The sequence below is a fragment of the Thamnophis sirtalis genome, unplaced genomic scaffold (assembly GCF_051295495.1).
Source record: "Thamnophis sirtalis isolate CommonGarterSnake01/CBP01778 unplaced genomic scaffold, rThaSir2_p1.2 scaffold_3, whole genome shotgun sequence".
Lineage (NCBI taxonomy): Eukaryota > Metazoa > Chordata > Lepidosauria > Squamata > Natricidae > Thamnophis > Thamnophis sirtalis.
Window position 1 is genome coordinate 133042134 of NW_028261383.1, and position 24180 is coordinate 133066313.

Below are 24180 nucleotides of genomic sequence, written 5' to 3' on the forward strand. Positions count from 1 at the left end.
TTAGTAGCACTGTTGTTAAGTGAATCCAGCTTCCCCACTGACTTTACTTGTCAGATGGTCACAAAAGGTGATCACAAGATCCTGGGACAGTACACTGCAAAGCATTATAAATACATGCCGGCCACCAAGCATCTGAATAGTGATCACCTGACCACTGGGATATTGCAACAGTCATAAGTGTGAAAACCACTCACTTTTTTTCAGTGTCATTCAGTGTAACTTCAAATGGTCACTAAATGAATGGTTGAGATTCAAGGACTACCTGTACAGGTTTAAGCCATTGGATGGGGCCACTTATTTCCCCAGTCTGCCAGTCAAAAGACACTGTGCTCCATCTTTTCCTCCTTAATCAGTAATTGCTCTTTCCAGCTCTCTGCCAGGAAAAATAAAGAATTAAGGAGGAAGTGGTGGGGAAAATGAGAAGGCAGCATGATGCAGACTACCAGTAATATTTTCTGAACAAGGCAGAATGGTTGTTCGAAACAAGCACTTGTATCAAGAGCATCATATCTGTGTTTTTCTCTCCCTCTCCCCACTCTTTCTCCAGCGAATGTCTGCACAAGAGACCATTCCAGTAATGAACGGTGTCTCGGGCTCAGAAGGTGAAGATTACAGTCATTGGTCTGACCGAAAGCCGCCTCAGCCGAAGTCCTTATCCCCACCACAAACTCAGAAGCAATTGAGTGATTCTTACTCCAATACTCTCCCTGTGCGTAAAAGCGTAATGCCGAAAAACAGCTATGCAGCCAGTAAGTCATTCTTGTAAGAGATTATTCCTCTCTCCCCTTCCCTCCATTTTGGAGGACTGCATATGTCAGATTGTGGGTTAACTCCCATAGAGTAACACAGGAGGACACAGGTGTCAAACTCGCAGCCTCATGTTGCTATCATGTGACCTTTTCCCCTTCACAGAGCTGGGGTGGGCGTGGTCTGCGTATGATGCCTCCAGCCTACGTGCCCGCCAGTTTGACTCACCCACCCACCCCCGCAGTAGGAAAAAAAGGCCAAAAACAACTATCTTCAGGCTTTCCACCTATGCAAAGACTACAGGTCCCTAAATCCCCAGCCATTGCAACAGTCCCAAGAGATTTGGAGAAAGCTGGCATAGAAGCACAAAAACGGCACCAACTTCTAAAGTGTTTCTCAGGTTGAGTCTTTTAAAGGGTCCAGCTAGATCTCCTATCTTTCTGCTGGTAGAAACAAGAACAGGTATTGAGAAAGCACTGAAAATTTGGGGAGCCAAGAAAGCTAAAAAAATGCATCAGGTTTGCTGACAGAAATTTTTGTCAGTTTGCTTTATCAGAAATTAATTAGAAGTGCTTGCTTTTTATTTGCAAGCCCTTACACAATAGAATGGATGAGTCAGATGTTTTCACATACCTGAAGAAGCTTTTTTCCTACAAAAGCTATGAACAACGAATGTGTTTCTCCAAAGTGGTGCAGCAGGCTTGGTCCTTTTGCATCATACTAGGAAGAGTGGTAAACAATGTCTCCTTTAGACTGACATCACTCTGCAATGTTCATTATCTTCTGACTAAGGTAAAAGGTACCTTTGAGTCAGGCTCAGTTTCATGGACACAATTTGCAGCAATCCTGACAACACCAGAGAAGTAGTTTTCCACTGCTACCTGCTGAGATGTGTTTCAGCTTCCAGGCTCGTCAGTAGCACAAGCATTCCATGAAAGTTTGCTCATCCGAGGCCTTCCCTGGCCTTCCCTGTTTAGCTTGGAGCTCAGAGAAGGTTAACCAAATGTTACCACCTATTGAGATTCTACTGGTTCAGACCGGTTCAGGCCAACCGGTAGACTATCAGCTGGGAGTGAACTGGTTCACTCCGACTTTGAAGTGGGCCCGCCTGCCCGCCCCTGCACTATACTCATCTATATTTCCTTTTCCGAAGCCCAGCTGATTGGCCTCAACTGTTTTCCTCGCCAGCAGTAATGCTGAAGGTGAATTTTTGGCAAATTGTGCACGCGTGTGCAGTGCACGTCAGGCACATGTGCGAACGAAATGGTTGTTAAGCCGATAGGATCCCATTCCTGATTATATGGGACCCCTACTCATCTATATTTCCTTTTCCGAAGCCCAGCTGATTGACCTCAACTGTTTTCCTCGCCAGCAGTAATGCTGAAGGTGAATTTTTGGCAAATTGTGCACGCGTGTGCAGTGCACGTCAGGCACATGTGCGAACGAAATGGTTGTTAAGCCGGTAGGATCCCATTCCTGATTATATGGGACCCCTATACTACTGCTGTATTGCTTGATTCCAGCATGAAATGAAGTTCTCATTGCATGGAACAGGATGAGATTACTGTATTGTGTTATTTTTTATTTGTTGAATTTATATAGCCACCCATCTCTGACTCTGGTCGGCACACACAATTAAAACACAGCTAAACAATCAGTATAATTCAAACATAACCATTAAAAGAAGCATAATAGCAAAAAGACAATTTTCATTGCTTCCTTTTATGCCATAATTATGATTATTAATAATACTACATAATGCACAGGTACCTAGCACTAGGTAATGTTTGTTTTTAAGAACAGGTTGCTCAGTACATCGTATCTGTGTGGGTGTTTTATTACGAAATTCAGTATTTTCTTTTGCTTTACAAAGTCATTGACATTTATGATCGAGAGATAAATGTTTTACATGATGATTTTTAACTACCTTTCAGCCACAGTTGTGGAGTGAATCACCGCAGTTATTTGGTGAATCATGTGGTCATTAAATGAATCCGGCTTCCTCCACGGATTTTGCTTTTCGGAAGTTGTCTGGGAAATGGCAATCACATGACTCTGAGACAGTGCAAGTGTCCTAAACATATGCTGGTTGCCGGCACCTGAGTTTTAAACATGCAAATGTGAGAGTCACAACTGTGAGGACCAGTTGTAAGTCACAGTGCTGTTGCGATTTCAAACATGACTAAATGAACCATTGTAAGTTGAGGACTACCTGTAAATGAGCAATCCGCAGTCTTTTTTTTTTTAACAAAACTCCATTTGACAAACTTTCTCTGGTAACTGAAGTATTAGCACAATAGTAAAGTAACAGAAAGAAAAAGGTTTATTTATCGAAAAGAGTGGACTCAATCTCCGTCTTGTCTTCCAGCTGAAAACAAGACACTTCCCCGTTCCAGTTCCATGGCAGCAGGATTAGAAAAAAATGGCCGAACAAGAGTGAGAGCCATTTTCTCTCATGCTGCTGGTGACAACAGCACCCTTCTGAGCTTCAAGGAGGGGGACCTTATTACGTTGCTAGTGCCTGAGGCCCGAGATGGCTGGCATTATGGAGAGAGTGAAAAGACCAAATTGTGAGTATGCTTGTCAGTGTGTGGGCCTCAGAATTGGGTTTTCTTTCCTTCTGGTTATATTAAAGTGTCTTCTTCGGGATTCAATTGCTTTCTTACCACAGCGGTGGGCAAAATCGACGTTATAGATTGTAACTTAATATTGTGTGTGTGTGTGTGTGTGTGTGTGTGTACGTACACACACACACACACACACACAATACTTTATTGGCCAAGTGTGATTGGACACACAAGGAATTTGTCTTTGGTGCATATGCTCTCAGGGTACATAAAAAGACAAGATACATTCGTCAAGAATCATAAGGTACAGCACTTAATGATAGTCATAGGGTACAAATAAGCAATCAGGAAACAATCAATATCAATATAAATAGTAAGGATACAAGCAATAAAATTACAGTCCTGCAGTCATAAGTGGGAGGAGATGGATGAGAAGACTCATAGTAATAGTAATGCAGCCTTAGTGAATGGTTTCACAGTGGGAATTATTTGTTTAGCAGAGTGATGGTGTTTAGGAAAAAAACTGTTCTTGTGTCTAGCTGTCTTTGTGTGCAGTGCTCTATAGCGTCATTTTGAGGGTAGAAATTGAAACAATTTACGTACAGGGGTCTGTAAATATTTTCACAGCCTTCTTTCTTTTGGAAGGCAGGTTGGTAGCAATTGTTTTTTCTGCAGTTCCCTCAGAGTTCCAGAAGACTGGTGCCAATTGCCTATTTTGAGCCATCCTCATAGAGGCGGGCACCTAAAGCCATACTGCCTTTTGTCCCCAAGATTTAGGAGTACAACTTGGGTATGCTGGGGTGCTGTAGGTAGAGCAAAGCATGGGCTGCCTCATGTGTGATCCTCTTTGTCATTTTGGTTTTTTCCCCAGTGTGGCATTGCTGCAGAAATTGCAACGAGAGTTCTAGCATTTTGCATCTGTGTCAATGCAAAATCAAAGACAAACACCGCAAGTCAATATTTTACATTAGGGAACTCTGATGAACTTTGAGCCTTTAAGACAAATTATTATTCTTTATGCTTAAAACGTAGCGTGACTTTCTAGTGAACTTTTTTTTTCCTTACCCTGATTTGGAAATCTTCGCTCTGGTAGCCAAAACCGAAGTTGATGTGCCAAGAAGTGGAATGTATAATAAACAGTTCTGCCCTCAACAACACAGCTCCCACGCTGGGGAATGCCAGAAAAAAAATGAAGAGGGAGGGCAGAAATTGTAGGCTTTTAATTCCTGGAGAGTCTGTAGTGTAACTAGGAATAAAAGCTGTCGCTGGGGTGGATCCCTCCAGCAGGTTTGCTTTGGCATAATAGGTTTGCTTAGGATTAGGGCAAAAAAAAAAAAAGTCTTCCTTGGCAACAATTGTGTAGGTAAGCTCCTTCATAGATACTGAATATTTATCTTTTTTTTTCTTCTCTCCTTCCCCACATCTCAGTATTTAAAGCTCTAAATCTGGAGCTGCAGTCTTTTTTCCATTGTTCACTAAATATAGCTGTACCTTTACTCCTTCGTCCATGCAATTTGTGACTGGCTTAACAACAAATGCCAGTTGCCAAGCAAATGGTTGGCTTAATTAGCAGAACCAGATTAGGAAGCCTTAGAATGAAGGGCAGGCGTGAGGGTGGACGTCTGCTGATCTGGTCATTCTTCTTTTTTAGCCCAAGTGTCCAATATGGGTTGAGCCAGAAAGCTGGCAGGGTGCAAAAGTAGATGGCTGGTAAGACTGTGCACAATAAACTTGGACAGCAGGAAAATGTTGCTTCACAAAGTAAAAACACAGATGGCAGTAAAACGCCTGTGGCCATTTGGGGAAACTGCCACATATATTTACAGCTTTCCTTTAAAAGATCCAGGATTAAATCATTCTAGATACCGGTAGTCCTCAACCTACGACCTCAATCGAGCCCAACATTTATGTTGCTAAGCAAGACAGTTGTTAAGTGAGTTTTGCCCGATTTTACAGCCTTTTTTGCCACCATTGTTAAATGAATCAGGGCTGTTGTTCAGTTACTAACACGGTCGTAAAGTGAATCTGGCTTCCCCACTCGCTTGCTTGTCAGAAGGTTGCAAAAGGGGATCGCATGATCTCAGGACACTGCAACCATGGGTCAGTTGCCAAGCATCTAAATTTTGTTCATGCGATGATGGGGAGGCTGCAACGGTCGTAAATGTGAAAAATGATCATAAGTCACTTTTTTCGGTGCCATTGTAACTTTGATCCGTCACTAAACGAACTGTTGCAGGTCGAGGAAGACTTGTATTCAAATACTACCTTCTGTTTTAACGTCTTACTGTAACACGCATATTGACTATGCCTCCAGCCCTTTTTGCCATCCTCAGGCTGTTACACACTCCCAAAAGCCAGTCTGCTGAAGTTCACTGGCAAACCACCAACATTCAGTAATGTGACATTTTGAACATTTTTAAAAACAATTAATAGGTGAAGTATACATTCAGCTCCCTTTAATTAATTAATTTAATTAAGACACATCTACATTGCTAGTGCTTTCACTCTCCAAATACCCTATTGTAAGACGGACCGGAGTATAACACGCACCAAGATTTTGAAGAGGTACATTTTTAAAAAAAAAGTTTTTGCACTCTGCAGGCTTCCCAAACCCTCTGCACACTTTGTTTTTTTGTGGGAAAAGGGGCATGCAGAGAGTTTGAGAGGCCTGCAAAGTGCTCCTGGGGGCAAGGGGAGGGGCGAAAACAAGCAAAAAATCACGTTTTTCACGGAAATGGGCCCATTTTTGCAAAAAACAACAACAACAGGGCATGCATAGGCTTTGGGAGGCTTGTAGAGTGCTCCTGAGGGTTGGGGAGGGCATAAATGAGCAAAAAAAACAGCCCATTTTTCACTTCTTTTTGCCCTCCCCAGCCCACAGGAGCACTTTGCAGGCCTCCCAAACCCTCTACCATTCATTTTTTGTGAAGGGGGCAAGGTTTCAGGTGGCCAAAAATGCAGCATTCCATGTATAAGATGCACCCAGGTTTTCACCTTCTTTTTTGGGGGGAAAAGGTGTGTCTTATATTCTGAAAAATACAGTACTTACTTGCAATCATATTTCTTGGCTGCCATGAAGCTTGCTGGTGCTTCTGCCCAGCTGGCCAGTGGGAGGAGAGTTCAAAAATGGATATTCATCTGGTGTCTTATTTCCCTCAGCCTCCCTCCTTGCCTTTGCTTCCCTACATTTGTTTTCTGGCAAGGAAAAAAAAAGCAACTGCACTGAAGCAGCCAAGCTGGCAGGGTGGGGAAGGATAGCAAGGTGTAATGGCTCCCTGCCTTTGGGAAGAATCCAAGGAACTGGAAGGCAAGATGAGGCAAGAATCCCCACGTGAATGAAGGCAAATATATGTGTCCCAGGATAATGTTGCAGGATCCAATCTGGGTCGGTCACTGGGAGGTCCAGAGGTTTTGTCTTCCGAGCTTTCGGACTCCATCTGGAGCCCATTTTCAGGGAATTTCTGTCCAGCCTAGCCAGAGAAATTCCTTGAAGATGGACTCTAGCACAAGTCTGAAAGCTTGGAAGACAAAACCTCAGGACCTCCCGGTGACCGACCCAGATTGGATCCTGCAAAAATTTCCACCACTGGGAAGTGACTATCTTCTGAAAGAGCAGCTGATCTGGGAGTGAATTGCTCACCTGCCAAAGACCTTCAATGACTGACAGAGCCAAGGGCACAGAGAGACGCAGTACTGGTGCAGTTCATGCATATGGAAGGGGCCATATTTCTAAAAAGCTGCCCCCACTTCCCTACTTTTTGAAAGAAATGGCCAAGCAATTCATCCCCAGGCCTCCCTCACATCATCACTATTCTTCCTGAAGCTACTGCAGATAAAAAGAATTATAGGAAGAAAGGATAACACCTCCCCCCCCCAACCATATTACTACCTCATAAACTCCTAAAATGTCATAGAATGGAGAGTAAATAACCTAGTAAACATTTTGAAGTGACAATTTCTTTATTAGTTTTTTTTTAAAAAAAATGTTTCAACTGGAGGATATTTGATTTATTCAAGACGAGGATTAAAAATTAAGAGGCATTCTGGATTTATATGTACCCTGAGAACCTATGCACCAAAGACAAATTCCTTGTGTGTCCCAATTACACTTGGCCAATAAAGAATTCTATTCTATTCTATTCTATTCTATGATTCTATTTATTGCATTCTTCCCATGGAAAATGAAATGCATGGGGAAAGCTTTGTCGGTACTCAAAAGCTAGTTCAATGCATAGGGCTTTTGAATAGTACAGATATGGAATGAAATAGGCAGCTGGAGGAGGGGGCATGTCAGCAAAATCATTGTAGCATTCCAGGGAGGAGGCAGCACGTTGCAGAGAGGGGCCCAAAATAAGAGATTGCACAGGGGAAGGGGAGGGGAAGCAGGTAGGTACGAAAAGATTCAAGTGTACCCTGGATATACTTCAGGGTATATCTATTAGGTTAGAAGTTATAGCTTTAGTCTGGTAAAATTCAGTCTATTAAATAATTGGAAAATAATATACAAAGCCTTATTATAAAGCTTTATAGTAAGACCACTCTTAGAATACTGCCTCCAGTTTTGGTTTCCATATTATTAAAAAAGATGTAGAAACTCTGGAAGGAATGCAAAAAAGAGTAACAAAGATAATTAGGGAGCTGGAGACTAAAACGTACGAAGAACAGTTGCAGGAATTGGGTTTATCTAATCTAGTGAAAAGAAGGACCAAGATTGACATGATAACAATTTTTCAATATTTGAGGGGTTTCCACGAAGAAGAGGGGGTCAGCCTATTTTCCAAAGCATCAGAAGGCAAAGCAAGAAACAGTGGATGGAAACTAATCAAGGAGAGAAGCAAGCTAGGACTAAGGAGACATTTTCTAACAAGTAATCAAATGAAACAAATAGAGAACTGGACTTCACTGGATCACACTGTGCCCTCTTTTAGGCTTAGGACTGACATGAGAGTATCTATTGTGCCTTTCTTTCTCTGACTAATTCTGTTTTCTGCTTCTGCTCTCAGTAGTCCAAACTGAGGTTATACTGTAGTGGGGACACAGAGAAGATTGGTTCATTTTGACCGCATAGCTAGTCTTTAAGGCTTATACGTCCTGGAGATTTCTACACTGTATTGAGAGAAGTGGGCTATCTGTAGTTGAAATTCAAGGATAGGCCCCTCTACTATGGCTACAGAATACTGAAATTCTAATGGCTTAATATTCCTTCTCCTGTATCCCCTTCACTGAATGGGAAAAAAAAACCATGGATCTTTTTCTCTTTTTTCCTACTTGTGTTGTAGGAGAGGCTGGTTTCCTTTCTCCTACACACGTGTGTTGGACAGTGATGGGAGCGATAGATTACATATGAGGTAAGAAAGTTTTTTTCATGGATGCAGTGCCATCATCTGACATTTGAATAATGTTTATACTCAAATAGACAAGCCCTGTGTTTATTTAGCCAGAAGCGGAATCTGTCCTGCATTGCCCTCTTCTGGCTTATCTTTCGTTAGGAATTTCATTACACTGGCTTCGTTTTTTCTCAAACTAAGATTTCAGGCTTGGCTGTGAAAATCCACTGTGCCTCTTTGCATGGGTGTATAGATTTGTCCATGTATTTATACACACAGAGATACATACATGTGTGTACGCATGCATGTATGATCTGGAGCAAGCCAGTTGTCAGGGTTCCAAATAGCATCCAAATGTAAACCAGAATCCAAGGCAAAATATTGCTCAAAGTTCCAATTTATTAGGAGAGCCATGTTGGCACATCTGGGAAAACCCAAATCTGAAAGCTTCCCAGTTTTCCCCATCTAATTGAAAGTTCAAGATCTTGCCCCCACTCCAAATTCATCACATGGTCCAATCTCCCACTGCCATGCTGGCAGTTCCACCCATCCAATTCCGGTCAGGTGCAGAGACAAAGGATGACCTTGGCTTTCTAGAAAGGAATTTTGTTATGGCTACATAGTATGTAACTCCTTACAATCCCCCCTTCCATTTTCCCACAATAGAAAATGCACAGTAGAATATTAGGAAATGTTGCAGGCCAAAGATCCAAAAGAAAAGATGGCTGCAGGCCTGACACCAGTGTGATATATTTGGTGGGAAAAGCCTTAACGACAGTGTGTTTCATATGGTAAATGTAATAAACGCATATGGCCCCGGATGGAAAGGCTTCCAAGTCTTGGTGGTGACAGGAGGAGGATGTTCCCTTAGTGATTCTGAGCAGGTTCCCATAGGGAAAGGCGTGTGTGGGAGGAAGAGAATCTGAAGAATCCTAATTTTGTCTGTGTGCAAGGAATGAGGCAAGTCTTAATGGCTTATAAAGTGTACCCTGTTTGCAAAATTCTGCCACAGAGGAAATGCTGACTAAATGTGCTTATGTCTTCAGCCAGGGGAAAAGCAGTAGTACAGGCAACCTGTTGGACAAAGATGATATCCCCCCTCCCGACTACAGCACGTCCTCCCGAACTTTCCAGGCACCGAATGTCAGCACTTTCAAACAGAGGCCGTACAGCGTGGCGGTGCCACCATTCCCCCAGGTGAGACAACTTTTCAACTCAGGGGAGAGGGGGGCATAACCATTGTGAGCGAATACACCAATCAGGAGGGGCTCTGCCAGAGGTAGATTCTAAGGCTCCGTCAGTGGAGAAGGAAGGTGGATTTTCAGAGAATTCGGTGGGTGTCAGTGGTACACGTCTTGTACTTTGGGTTGGGTATGGTTTAATCTTTATTTGTACTAAAATTTTGAAATGAGCATTGAACATCAAAAAATGGCTTAAATGAAATGGATGTACAGTTTGGATTGGTGAGAATGAAATGAGTTTTAGATCGTTTAAATATAGCTGCTCTGATTATGAAGAGTAAAGGAGGAATTGGCACGGCAACTTTTTCTACAGCTAGTCCAACGAAATGAGAGGGTTCTAGCTGAGTCACACTTTATTTTCACTGTGATTTGGGTAACAAGCCACAGAAGTCTGGTTCACGGACTACTAAGTCATAAACGTGGCTCAGACCAATGGACTACTGGCTCTTGTTTTCAACTAAGCCAACTTTCAACATCCGTCTGAACTCATTGTTTTCCCCTGTAGGATAGGGAAGCCTTGTGATGAGATATTTGATTCTGTGAAATGTTCTTTGGGCTATGCAAAACAAGATTTCCAAACCCACCCACCACCTTATCGTTAGAGTTTGTATCTATTTGAATTGGTCGGTTCCGTGTGGTGCTATTTCTTGGTATAACCTTGATCATTCTTTCTGTTGCCTCCCTCTATTGTTTGGAAAATTCTTCTGCAATGTTGAAAACTGGGACAGGAAGTGAGTAAGCCACTTCCTTTGATGTAGCAGTTGTTCTGCCTTCTTTGTGCTAAATCTGCAAAGTTATCTTCCATGTGCAACCCAACGATCAAATGACATTACTGTTGCCATTATGTTTTGAAGCTGATCACCAGAAGGAAACTTGGGCCAAAAATCAAAGATGCGGTGTGTACATTGTTGGTAGGTAGGAGGCTGCCTTGCTAAAAGTAGATCTGGTTGCACCATGGCTGAAGTGAACCTTCCTAAAAATTTCTGTTTCGTAACCCAGGTATTCGTACAAGCAGGTGAGGCTTATCTTGCCAACAGTTGCTTGTATTCATTATTTATAGGAGTACCTTATGCCCTACGGTTGTGCAATTAATGAATATTCCCGTGGCCTCTTCCCAGTGTCACCTGCCTCCTACCAGCCTTATTCTAGGTCAACAGCCGTAAGTCCCAAGAACGCAATGTTTCCATTGGGGTTTCAAAAGCCTCTTTTCTGCCTCAAGCATCTTTGTGGCTTACCTAACTTGTATACCTGTCTCCCCATCTTCCTCAATCTCAAGAAGCCAGTCAGATGAAAGGCTTCTTAAAAAAACAAATGTAAACATCTGTCCAAAAAAGCAAGCATGGGTAGAGGTAAAGAATTAACGGATTGGCAAATTAGTGATGGGTAAGGCAGAAAGACTGGCAGGAAAGGGCAATGTAAATACCCAACTGGTAACATATGGCTGTTCTACATGTATCTAGCTGCAGAATTCAATGGCTCTTAGGCCAACAATGCTTATTTTTCCCCCATCCCCTCTCCCTTGGACCTTCCACACGGTGTCTCTAGAGGTTTGAGAAGATCAACACCAGCTAATGGGTGGATGGAGACAAGGAGAATAAGCTGAGGGACACAGGAACAGAATGTGCACATTAGTAGGCAAAGGAGGATGGGTGGGTGGGTGGGTGGGTGGGTGGGTGGGTGGGAGGTGTAAATCACTTTGAGTTTAATTTTGTTGGAAAACCACATTAAAATGTTTATCTCCTATCAAGGATAGCAAACTGAGAAGAATTGTATCAGCCCAAGAATACTTAGCATTAGAATGAAGGCACTATTTTTGGGTGTAAAGAGGTTACGCTACCAGAGACTTTCTAAGCACACGAGTCCATCCTTTTCTCGGGGTCTTTAGAATTCAATATCTTTGTCAGAGTGTGCTGGGAAGAGATAAGTTGCAAAATAATAGTGGCCTTGGCTAGAAAGACATTGAATTTCTTTAATGGCAAGCTTTGATGCTCAAGTCAGGGATTTTCATTCAGAGACCCCCTTTTCTCTAGCTAGACACATGTCAGACCCCAGGATCACAGCAAAAGAAGAATGTGACTTATCCTTAATACACACACATATCAATTAAGAGGCTACCATGGTCCTTTTTTGAATATATTTGAGTGTAGTCATTCCATTTCAACTACAGGCTGCCTGAACAGCCGACATCTTATCTAACATTTTATATTTTTGTCTAGAATACCCTGTTTCCCTGAAAATAAGACCTCCCCAGATAATAAGCCCAATCGGGCTTTTGAGCGCATGCACTGATATAAGCCCTCCCCTGAAAATAAGCCCTCCCTGAAAATATTGCAACATAGCAGCAGCCATGAGGTGACCACGCTCGCTGCCTCCTGCACCTCAAAAATAATAAGACCTCCCCAAAAATAAGACCAAATGCTTATTTTGGGGATCAAAAGAAAATAAGACCATGTCTTATTTTCGGGGAAACACAGTATTTATTGCCGTAATCAGGTGAAAACTGATTACAAGTACTGTAGTTGAGACAAATATCTTCATAGTCTGAACAGAACTAAGGGTAGATTAGTTCAGGCTGGAGGAAAATCCCTAAAACTCTCCAAGATTATGATTCCTTTTACATCAAGAATCAGGAACTGGTGGCACTTCTGATATTACTTGATCTTCAGTTCCCCAACATTTTCATCACTGGATGACACTGGCTGTGACTGATAGGAGTTGTAGGTCAGACATGTTCAAAGGCTGACAATTTAGTACGGGTAGTACTCGACTTAGAACCATTTATTTAGTGACCATTCAAAGCTACAACATCGCTGAAAAAAGTGACTTATGACCAGTTCCCCAAATTGCAACCGTTGCAGCTTCCCCATGGTCACGTGATCAAAATTTGGCAATTGGCATGTATTTATTGCAGTGTCCTGAGCTCATTTGATTGCCTTTTGCGACAAGCAAAGTCAATGGGGAAGACAGATTCCCTTAACAACCTTGTTACTAACTTAACAACCAAAGTGATTCACTTAACCGCTGTGGCAAGAAAGGTCTTAACATGGGGCAAAAGTCACTTCAAAAGTGTCTTGCTTAGCAGCAGGAATTTTGGGCTCCGTTGTGGTCATATGTCAAGGACTACCTGTACTCTTGTCATACAACATAGTAGGACTTAAATATGCTTCACTCCATCAACAGTAGCTGTATGATTAGACTTCATCCAAAAAAGGGAAAAATAAGCACTTTTCTTTCTTCATTTTTCTTCTCTTCTCCTGGATGCATCAGAGAGCAGCAGTGAAAGTAGCAGGCTGCATCTCGCTATGCATGGACGCTTTGACTTCATCTGTTCTGAAGAGAAGATGACGTGCAAAAGAGATGGAGGATGAGGTGTCTGGGGCCTTCCTCCATCAGGAACTGAAATGCTATCAAGCTGCATTCACCACAGCGGGTTTTTGCAGCGTGCATAGCATTTTGCACAGTCCCTTTTTAGCAATACGGCACTGCATGTCTGTACATTGGAGACTATTTAATCTCGCAGATCCACTGTACAAGATCACCCTCTGGTGAAACAAACGTAATTTGTTTATTTTTATTTTTTGTCAATGTCTTTTTTTGTACTTTTGAGACCAAGTACTTGGACTATGCCTTGGGAGGCTGCTGGGATGCATAACTTCCATTGCTATCTTTGTGGCAAAAGCATTATGGTTCCATAGCTGATATCCCCCCCCCTGTTTTTTTTCTACAGGGACTGGATGACTATGGGGCAAGACCTTCAAGCAGGTAAGTTATTTCATTTTCAAATCCATTATGGATCTACAAAATTTTAAAAGTGACATGAAATGCAATTTCTGGTGACTTCACTGACATACCCTATATCAGTGGTGGAAATCAAATAACCAGCTGGGTGGGCAGGGCTCTGTGGTCATGTGACCGTGTGGGCGAGGCCAACTCAACATCACTCAGATCAATGGCGCTTTGTCTTAGCTGTTACAATGTAATAAGGGTTAGCCGGAGAGGCAGGGCAATAAAGATTAGGCTAGAAACAATACCAGAATGTTTCCTTCCTGCTTTCCTTACAGGATTAGCCCTGTGAAGTGAGGAAAAAACAAAATGAGATTTCTTCCAACAATCAGTTCTCCGAACTGCTTAGAAAGTTAACAACCAGTTCTCCTGAATAGGTGTGAACTAGCTGAATCCCACCACTGCCCTATATATAGTAGTGTCTTGAAATTATACAGAAGTTGAATTTTCTTTTTGTTTATCTTCTTAGTCTAGCCTGTAGCTCTGCAATTTTTCCCATTAAAGTCCAACCTCCCAGGTCCAATATTGGCTTGGCTTTCTTAGATTGGTCACACAGCCTGGCGGAAGCATTAGTAAAAGAAGTTCCCACAGAACTGCATGTTTTTAAAGTATGCAAGAACTGTGAGCCCAGGGGCCAAATCCCCTGTTTTTGGAGCAAGGCATGGCATAAATTGCTTGTATTTTGATTTGGTCTGGCTCTTCACAAAAAGGATTTAAATTACCCTGAGGACCTTCACCTTTATTATTATTTTTCTTGAATAGAAATGCTTCTCATAGTTATATTAGTCCAAATGATTTTCCCTTTCAAGGAAGCCAGTATTAAGCAAAATGCAGAAAATGTTTATGCATCTTGCTTAGACTCATTTGAGTGGGCTGTATAAAAATTCTGCAAATAAATAACAGGGACTATCTCATCATATATTTCTATCCTTGTGGCAATGACTTCTGCTATATCTATACCCCTCTTCATACATTCATTCTTTAAACTTCTCACCTCTTTTTTGAAGGTTCTTGTCATCTGCATTCAACCACAACTTCCTTGGTGTTCTTCCTCTTAACTCAATCACTCTTCCTTTGTTTTATAAATTTTGTTCATTATTTCAACTCATTTCTTTCCTGCTGGTCACCTTTTTGTAGTTAGTTCACGTATATGTTCATACATTCTTGATCCTATCTCTTCTTATTTTTCAAAATAACTATATCCATTGCATTCAACTGACTTTTATGTTTTTGCTGACATTCCCAACTCTTATTTCCATATAACTAAATAGGGGAAAGGACATCTTATAAACAGCTATTATTGTTTCATTTGACATTTATTCCTCAAGACAGATTAAGTATTACCCATTAGTTTTCTTTTATCAACATTTGCACAACTTAACATTTCCTCATCCATTTCCTCATCTTTAATAAACATTCTGCCAAGATGCACAAATTCATCTACTTTTCCTGGTGTGTGTGTGTGTGTGTGTGTGTTGTTATTTATAAATAAATTCAATTCATCCACTCCACCTTCCCTGTCAAACAAAATTACATTGATCTTTGATACATTAATTGTCAGACTTGTGTACTTGAGGGGTCCTTGCTGTTCTCTAAGCTTGGTTGTTCCCTTTCAGATGTTTCTTTCCCCAAACTCGGGAACATCATCAGAGCTAGTGATGATATTACCCAGACTAGCACTAATGATGATATTACCTAGTTTGGGCAATGAAACGACTGCCAGAGATCAATCAAGCCCACAGAGCACCAAAGGACTCTGCATTTCAACCATGAAATATAAATATTTTCCTTTATTGGCACTTGTATGCTTGTGGCATCATATAATGTGTTTCAATTCACTAGCATATCATTTGGCTCCTTAGCCAACAGCATAACATCTTCTCCAAACCTACATCTTCAATCAGCACTTCTTCTAATGTCACCATAAGCATCGATCTTTCTCATTGTCATGAACTGGGCAAAATGGTGCAGTCATAGGGCAACAATTATTGAACCCAGGCACTTCAAATGGGCTAACATATAGAATGCCAGGACTAGTTACTCCCTTGGGAATGAAATTTGGGAAAGGTGTGGTCACTTCATAGCAGTTGTGCTGCTTTCAGCTTTAGCAGCCCTCCACTGCCACACTCAGCTGCAGTCACATGAACTTCATTTCCAACACTCCCTGACAGCTTCCCACAGGTCAGTGGAGAGGCCAGCAGGAAAGGTTGCAAATTGCTCAGTTTTAAGTCTCCCCCACACATACAACCTTCCTGGCCCATCTCTGTTTGCGCCACTATGACTATCTGCACATTCTCACGCTCCCTTCCTGACTTGTGATGCATCCCTATGTGTCTGCCCCAATCCACGTGACACCACTTGCTCATCTCCATGTTCCCTTCCTAACATGCACCACACCCCTGCACACCCAACCCGTGCGCCTCCTGCACAATCCCACATGCCCTCCCTAATCCACCCCACTCCTCTTCCACACTCCTGTGTTCCCTCTCCTACTTGGCAACCGACACTTGCCTGCCTGCTAACCTTGGACTTACGAGTCACCGCCAGTTTGCCCACTGACTTTCTCCCAGGATGCTTCCCACAAGCAAAGCAAATGAGGAAGCTGGCAGGAGTTTTAGGAAGAGAGGAGGAGGGAGGCGGAAGGAAGACAAAAGAAATCACTCTTGTTTTTTAGCCCACCCATAGTTACTCTGTTTATGTCTCTCAAATGATGACTCAATGGGTGATAGATTGTCTAGTTCCTTATATATTTATTCATAAATATATTAAACAACTAAGGACACACCATACATTCATGTCTTACTCCCTACTAAATGTCAAACCATTCATTAATTATTTTATTTACGCTATTGGAGGCTCCTTTTCACCATTTCCAGAACAATTTTGATTACTATCAAAATTGCTTTGCATTTTCTGTTAAGTTTTTTTCTTGCTCTCTTCTTTGTAATCATCCTTTTTTTTCTCTGTACATTGTACGATATCAGTCCCTCTATGTTTTTTGCAGCGTTCATTCTTGTTTGCATTTTCCCCTCATGCCCAGACCTCTTGCATGTCATCATTCCATAAAATATCCTATTTCATTCTTCCTGTTAAGTCAGACTAAAAAGATCAGCTTTATTGAATGCCACTGTATTGAATTACCACAGAGTTTCCCCTGCCATGTGCAGTGATGGGAAAATATGACTATTCTTTATTTTGCATTACAACTCATGCTCATGTAGGCATGCTCAAGAGACATGGCTGGTGGATTGAATTAACTGAACTTGCCCCACATCACATGTCTCCGTTTTCTGCAGTGCGTTCATGAGTCATTTATTCGGTGGGGACACAACTTCAGTTTTAAATGCAATATTCTCAGTTAAACGGACTACATTTTTTTTTGAAGCAGGGATGAATAGTAGATTCCACATTTTGCTCTTCTTGCATCTCTAGTTGCATATTTGTTAGACTACATCCCCCCCCCAACCTTGAGGCCTTCAAACTGAGACATAGTGATGGAAATGCCCCTTACCAAACCAGGAATGAATGCAAAACCCACATCCAAGCAATTAGAAGCGACGTAGATGTCACAGAGAAGTAACCTCATCTTCTTTTCCTTTTGTTTTCTGAGTATGGCAACCACTTCTAATGTAGTGGGTTCTGCTACTTAGATGAACCCAAGAGAAGCTGCTCTTTCTGAGCGGTAATGAAGCTGCAAATAGTTTACTCACTGCTCCCTGCCCACCCTCTCTTTACCCTTGCTCCCTAATTCCAATATCAATGCATGGCAGCTTACTTGGTGCCCCTCCATCTACTCTTGGTTATTATTTCTCTGTCTCTGTCTCTCTCTTTCTGGTGAAGTGAGTTTGGGCCGAACTGTGTGCTTTTTCTTTCTGTTCCACAGCGGCAGTGGCACGTTGGTATCTACAGTGTGAGAGAAGGAATCTTGACTAGAAATGGCAGCTGCTGCTTGGAAGACTTCCCTATTTTGCTTCTCTGTCCCCCTTCATTTCTTTCTTTCTACTGAGATGCACATTTTTTTCCCTCCTGCCTGTCCTCTTTTCAAAGCAACTGTGCCAGCTCCTCCTCTCATCCCTGGGACCCCCGAGGACCACTCTGAGGAACTCTCGGAGCTGCTCTTTCCCCGTCCCCTGGTATTTGCAACCACCGATTTTGAAGCAGGAAAACGTCCCGATAAGGAATGTTACTTTTCACAGCCATTACTGGATGCAATTGAGATAAACTAAACTAGATAAAGATGCTGCATCTCTATCTATCTCTCCCCTTCCACCCTCCCCCTTTCTTTTATAAATTAATTTTCTTACTGCATTCTCTCTTTTCAGAGACGTTAATGCAAGCTGCACATTTATAACAAAATAAGTGCAAGATTCCCGCCCTCTTTTTTTTTTAAACAAAAACAACAATCTGGAAACAAAATATGCATGGCATATGGTGTACGTACTGTTACTTCAACTATCCTTTTTTTGCAACTTTTATCACAAAATCAGTTCTCTGTGTCAAAAGAAAAGGGGCGTTGGGATGCTCGGGTACTACTGTGTTGGTTTTGGCAAGAATTGGACTGTTAAACTGAGCACCAACCCAGTCTCCATTTTGTAAAGTATTTTGTTTTATATATATGACAGACACAAGCATATTATATTATTATTCTATTCTATTATGATATATATTTTGTAGGAAGGTATTTGTTACCTCACAGTTATTCTGAAAAGGGCAGTGAAGTAAGGAGGGAGGGGAAGGGCCTCTTCTGTTGTATTATGCAGATTGCCAGATCAATCCAAAGACTTTCTCTTTATAAAACTGGAGGAGTTTTTTTTTGTCTTCTTGGTAGAGAGGGAGGGCCAAACTGCCTGTGTTTTGAAGTTCGGGTTCTGAACATGGAGGTTTTTTTTTCAAATTTCAACTGCTTTCCTTTCTTTAAAAAAAAGCCTTCAGTCTTCTTTATGTGTCTTAAACTAATTTTAGGGGCAAAGTAGGGTTGAAAATAATGGCTCCTGATTGGGACTGCTTTTTCCGTTATCAAATTCTAGGCCCGTGATGGCGAACCTGAGGCACGCCTGCCAGAGGTGGCACGCAGAGCCCTCTCTATGGGCATGGGTGCCATCGACAGCTGCTCTTCTGGTTTCTGGTGTGCATGTCTTCATGGGCACCAGATTGCTGAAAAATGACCTAAAATCGGCCCCCAAAAATGCCCCCAAACCAGGCTGTTTGGGGGCTATTTTCCGGCCCTTTTGGGGCCATTTTTCAGGCTGTTTGGAGGCCATTTTCAGCCCGTTTTTCAGGATGTTTGCAAGTCATTTTTCGACCAGAAAACAACCTGAAAACAGCCAAAAATGGTCAAAAACAGGCATATGTGCACCAGCCAGCTGATCTTCAGTGCTTCCGGTGCTCTGGCATGCACACATGTTCCAGTTTGGGCACTCAGTGCTGAAAAGGTTCACCCTAACTGTTCTAGGAGGTCAGACACACAACCTATGCTGAAGACTGAAGGCTTTCAGCTTTGTGTTACAACAGGGTTTCTCCAACCTTGGAAACTTTATGACGTGTGGACTTCAGCTCCCAGAATTCTCCAGCCAGCAGCAGCTGGGGAATTCTGGGAGTTGAAGTCCACAGGTCTTAAAGAGACTAACGGTTGGGAAACTATGAGTTACAGTCTACAGTGTGAAGCTGTATTCCTGTTATGACCCAAGGGTGACTGCAGGATATGGTCCAAAAAAGTCAAGATGGTGACCCACAATGGTGCAATCAAAACTCCACCTGTGTTTTATATAACGCACATTTAAAAAGAGGCCAGGCTTTGACAATACCGTCTTAACTACCATATTGACTTTTTTTTAAACCACACTTGCCGATGCCTTTGTGTGATGCCGCCAATGTGAATTAAGTGAAAAACAGTCAAAATATTTGATCTGTATCGGAAGCTGCTGGCAATATTATCTTGACTAATTGTATATACAAAAGTTCTATCTCTACATATATAACAAAGCTTTTGTTTTATATAATAGACTTGGGGCATATGTAGTAAGATCCTCATTGTCATAGCTTTGCTCAAACAACGTTTACATCAAGGATACTCTGTAGAATGCAGACAACAAAGCAAAACAAAAAAATGCACAAGTACTGTGTGAACACTGTAAAAGTGTTGGTGGGGAGGGGAATTGTGTTCTTTTTTCTTTTTTCCTTTTTTTTAAAAAAAGCTAAGAAACAAAAAAACAAAAAAAAACCAACAAGAACAAAATCAAGCTGAAAAGAAATGTGCCCTGTACTATGATATTTGAATAAAAGTTTTACTTCCTCCATTGAGTTGGGCTTGGGTAATTTTCTTGAAATTTTTTAAAAAGTCTATTTATTTGGCTGACTTTATCCTTGTCAGATTATACACTCACACTTAGATTGTTTAGAACTGTGATGATACAGTGGTTAGAATGCCGTATTGCAAGCTAACTCTGCCCCAATCTGGAGTTCGATCCTGATAGGGCTAAAGCTTGACTCAGCCTTCCATCAAATATGCTGACTCTGTAAACCACTTAGAAAGGACTATAAAGCACTATGAAGTGATATATAAGTGCTATTAGTTGAAGAAACTTCTTGGATGAGAAGCGAAATGTCTTCAAAGAAAAAACAGTTGTCTATTGAAAAAAAATACATTTAGGTCTAAGTGTTATTGTTATTGCTGGTGTATTTGTAATACAAAAGACTGTTGGCCCAATCCCCATTTTCTCAATTTCCCTTTAATGCTCAGTCATCTCCTCATCACTGAGTGTGCAAGTTACTATTATTTCCCCTCTACACATTAAAAAGTGAGACTGAAAAAGAGACTTGCTCAAACCCAGGACAGGAATCTATACAGGCTCACCAGCTGTTCCTGTTCTAGTTCTGATCACCAACATCTGGTGGAAGAGTGTTTCCAACAAGCCCTTTTGTCAAGAGCTTAGGTATGAAACTTGTCAGAGTATTTACCAAGAATCAGATCATTTGAACTTGAAAGTTTGTTGCAGGAGAACCTAAACCACATCTAATAAGTGTAGTTAAAGATAAAGTTGTTAAAGGTCAAAAATTAAACAGTTCTGTTTATGGATCTGTTGAGCATAGCCTCCTAATGTTTTAGACTACAACTTCAGCAATATCCAGCCTTCGGTCATTCTGGCTCTATAATAATAGAAATCTGAGATATTTGGAAGGCAGCGGAGTGGGAAAATACAAGAATTATAGCAAAGGGTTTGGGGGATTTATAAAGATACAATATGTTCAGCTGTGTCTGTGTTATCCCAAAATAATATTGGGACAATCTAGCCTTTTATTTTCTTCCCCACCCTGTTGCTGTCCCTGTGGTAATCAAAAATAACCCCACCGCAGCCTGGTTTCACTTTGTGGAAGCTACATTCAGTTTTCCTCATGTGGTTAATATGCTAGCGTAATATCATTCCAAACATTTTTTAAAAATTCCAAGTATAGGTAGCCCTTGACTTACAACAGTTCGTTTAGTGACTGTTCAAAGTCACAACAGCACTGGAAAAAGTGACTTAGGATTGTTTTTCCCACTTACAACTGTTGCCATGGTAATATGATCAGATTTCAGTCATTTTGGCATCTGACCCATATTTATGACGTTTGCAGTGTCCCAGGGTAATGTTTTCACTTTGGGTGACCTTCTGGCAAACAAACTCAATGGGGGAGCCAGATTCACTTAACATCCATGTCACTCTTTTAACAATGGTGGTGATTTACAACTGTGGCAAGAAAGGTCGCAAAATGGGGCAAAATTCACTTAACAAATGTCTCACTGAGCAACAGAAATTTTGGTTGTAAGTCAAGGACTACCTGTACCAGGAAAGTTACGAAGACCCAGGTAAAAGATGGCTCCTTTTTGAAAGAATGTATGTGAAAAGTTTACATGTGGGGAAGAGTGTTAGGTAAAATATCTCCCCTAGCAGGAAGCCAGGACACCGTAATCTCTCTTTAAACCTGAGGCAATTGAGAAGAAAACAAAGGCAGTTTCCTCCTTCCCTTTAATTCTCTTGCCATTGACTTTGGCAGTCAAGAAGAATTAAAATTGCCAAAGGTGAAAAAAGTGAACTCTCTTAGCTCTTGGATCCGAATTAGCTGATGTCTAATCAAGAAACATCTCTCCACTGGATGTTGTGTCTTTAAGTGGCCTGGTCAGTGAAGTGGCCTTGTCCCCTATCCATTAGAACAGGCTTATACGTGTTTGTCACATACTGATCTACAAACAGCCTCTCTATTTTTCCATTACAGCCCGGATGTTGAAGTGGCCAGGTTTTGAGATGTATCCCTGACTGTGTATACAGTAGTTGTAAGTTTACCGTCTTTTTTTCCACATGCCCACTTGCTCTCCCTCTGCCCCACACTTCACTCCTAAGAATGCTCTGGACTGACTTCTTAAATGCTGGCAAATATGGAACCACAGATGGAGATCACGGAGGGCATAGAAAACTTAAGCCTGGCTGAACAATTGCAGATACGTCCTTGAAAAGGGTTCCATTCTCTGCAGATAACTGGTCAGTTCAGAGCATGGCTCAATTTCCTTGCAGCACTATGGGTATTGGAATTTCATCACCTTTCTTTGGCTAATGGAAATGGTTCCTTTTGCTCCTCTGATCTTGAGGTAAATCTCTCTTTACAATCCACACTTATATCCGCCAACCCATAAAATCCTCCCTTCCTTGGTTCTTCTTTTTTTCCCTCCAACCTTTTCTTCTTGCTACATTGCTCCTGGGTTTGAATTTTCACCGAGCTTTTAAATCTGGGCACTGGGGTTTCTGGTTTCCAGCGAGCATTTTGAAGCTTTTGCACAATTACTGCAATATTGTTGGCAAATACACTGGGTTTGGGCTCATTGGTTTTCTTTCCCTTCCGAGTGGTTCTGTATGACTTCATGTCTTTTACGGCCAGAACTTTGTCAATAGGACAATGCAGCTGCAGTTGTAGGTTTCTGGTTGTGAGAAAAGAGACCTTGTACCTACAGATTGCCCATTGCCACCTTTCTGAGGGATGGGGATGTATACTTGGAATTATCAAATGGCTTTTGTATGTGTGCCCACATAAAAGCTCCCATTGTATGTGAGGGAAAGCAGGAGAGTGCCAACAAGGTAATGAGCCAATTTTTCTTCTAAACTGTTTATGTTTTCACTTTCTTTCTTTTTTTTTGCCTCATTATTCTTAGGAACAAGTCAGTGTGAGACAAAATAAAATAAGAAATGCTTTATTTTAAAAAGATGGTCCTTCGTCCCTCTGCAATTTTAGCCTTTCATGGAAGCCACGCTGGCAAACAGCTACTTTTATACAAGCCCTAGGACAAATGGAAGGAAACACAAGTTAGGACTGGTGGAAATAAAATAGATATGGCTCTCCCTCCTCCATCTTGGCTTCCATCTCTGCTCAGCAGCAATACACTTTAAAAAAAAATTCTGTCAGGCTCTCCCATTTCCCCTCCCTTCCCATTTGCTATTACAAAAATAGTTAACTATTCCTTGGTGAGTCACAGTGTGAACAATTTTCAATACTTTTCTCTCTGTTCCCTTTCAGCTTCAAGAATCTATTTTAGCATCCCTTGTGGGGAGAAGGGGTCACCTTAAGTTCCTGCATTAATTAAGTAGGAAATATTAATTCCCTGTGCTTTAAAAATAGAATAATTAATTTTGCTGCTGTGAACTGAACCATCCTTTTAAAAAAAAAGAGCCATACTGGTTACAAATAGGGGTTTGTGTCCAAAAGAGAAATGATGCTCTACTTCAGGGGTACCCAACCCCTGGTCCATTGATCCGCACTGGTCCTTGGCATGGAAGAAACTGGGCCATGCAAACAAGCAAAGCCCCATCTGTGGGATACAGGCAGCACATGTAACCATGCCCTCTCTGGTCTGTGGAAAAAACCTCTCTCAAGGAACTGGTCCCTGCTGCCCAAAAGGCTGAGAGCCGCTGCTCTGCTTCTGCACAGCAAGCCCAACTTCTCTTTCTCTCTTACTAAAAAGATGCTGGGCTGCTCAGGGGTGGGCTTCAAAAATTTCAGCAATGGGCTTTCTGCTCAGTTGCTGGGTGACCGTGGCCATGGTGGGCGTGGCCTAGTCAGCCTACTGCCCCACGCCAGGGGGAACGATTTTGCCTTCCCTAGGTTCTGGAGGGTTTCCTTGAGTCTCTGGGAGGGTGAAAACTGCCTCCCCCTGGCTCCAGAGGCCTTCCGGGAGGCCCATCCCCCCCCCCGAGCCTCCATGTGGGCCCTGCATTTACCTCGCATCCAAAATGAGCCGCATGGAGACTCATAGGAGGGGCGTGGTGGGGTGGCAGGGGTAGGGTGAGCAGAGACAGCCAGAGGTGGGATTTGGAGGTTCTCCGAACCGGCCATAATGTTAACTAAGGGTTCTCCTGAACCTGGACGAACCCATAGCAGCCCAAATCTGCTCCTGCTCCTGCAGACCACCTGGGAAGACCTTATCTTTTTCTTGGCAATAATATGTAGGTAATTTACAATATCTTCTTCCAGTATTTTTTAAAAGAACTT

At 41.9% G+C, this 24180-nt stretch overlaps 1 protein-coding gene across 2 annotated transcripts in view; it reads left to right on the top strand.

Annotated features, from left to right (window-relative positions):
• Positions 1–24180, top strand: part of BAIAP2 (BAR/IMD domain containing adaptor protein 2) — a 192332-nt gene that overhangs the window by 158722 nt on the left and 9430 nt on the right. The window contains exons 9-15 of one of the 2 annotated variants that reach the window (XM_087710144.1): positions 548–749; positions 3116–3317; positions 8594–8662; positions 9688–9838; positions 10943–11041; positions 13610–13644; positions 17549–21976. In XM_087710144.1, coding sequence (XP_087566270.1) covers positions 548–749; positions 3116–3317; positions 8594–8662; positions 9688–9838; positions 10943–11041; positions 13610–13644; positions 17549–17579 — 789 coding nt within the window. In that variant the 3' untranslated portion in view covers positions 17580–21976. The remainder of the gene's footprint in view (positions 1–547; positions 750–3115; positions 3318–8593; positions 8663–9687; positions 9839–10942; positions 11042–13609; positions 13645–17548; positions 21977–24180) is intronic. The other variant, XM_087710146.1, reaches the window with a different exon arrangement.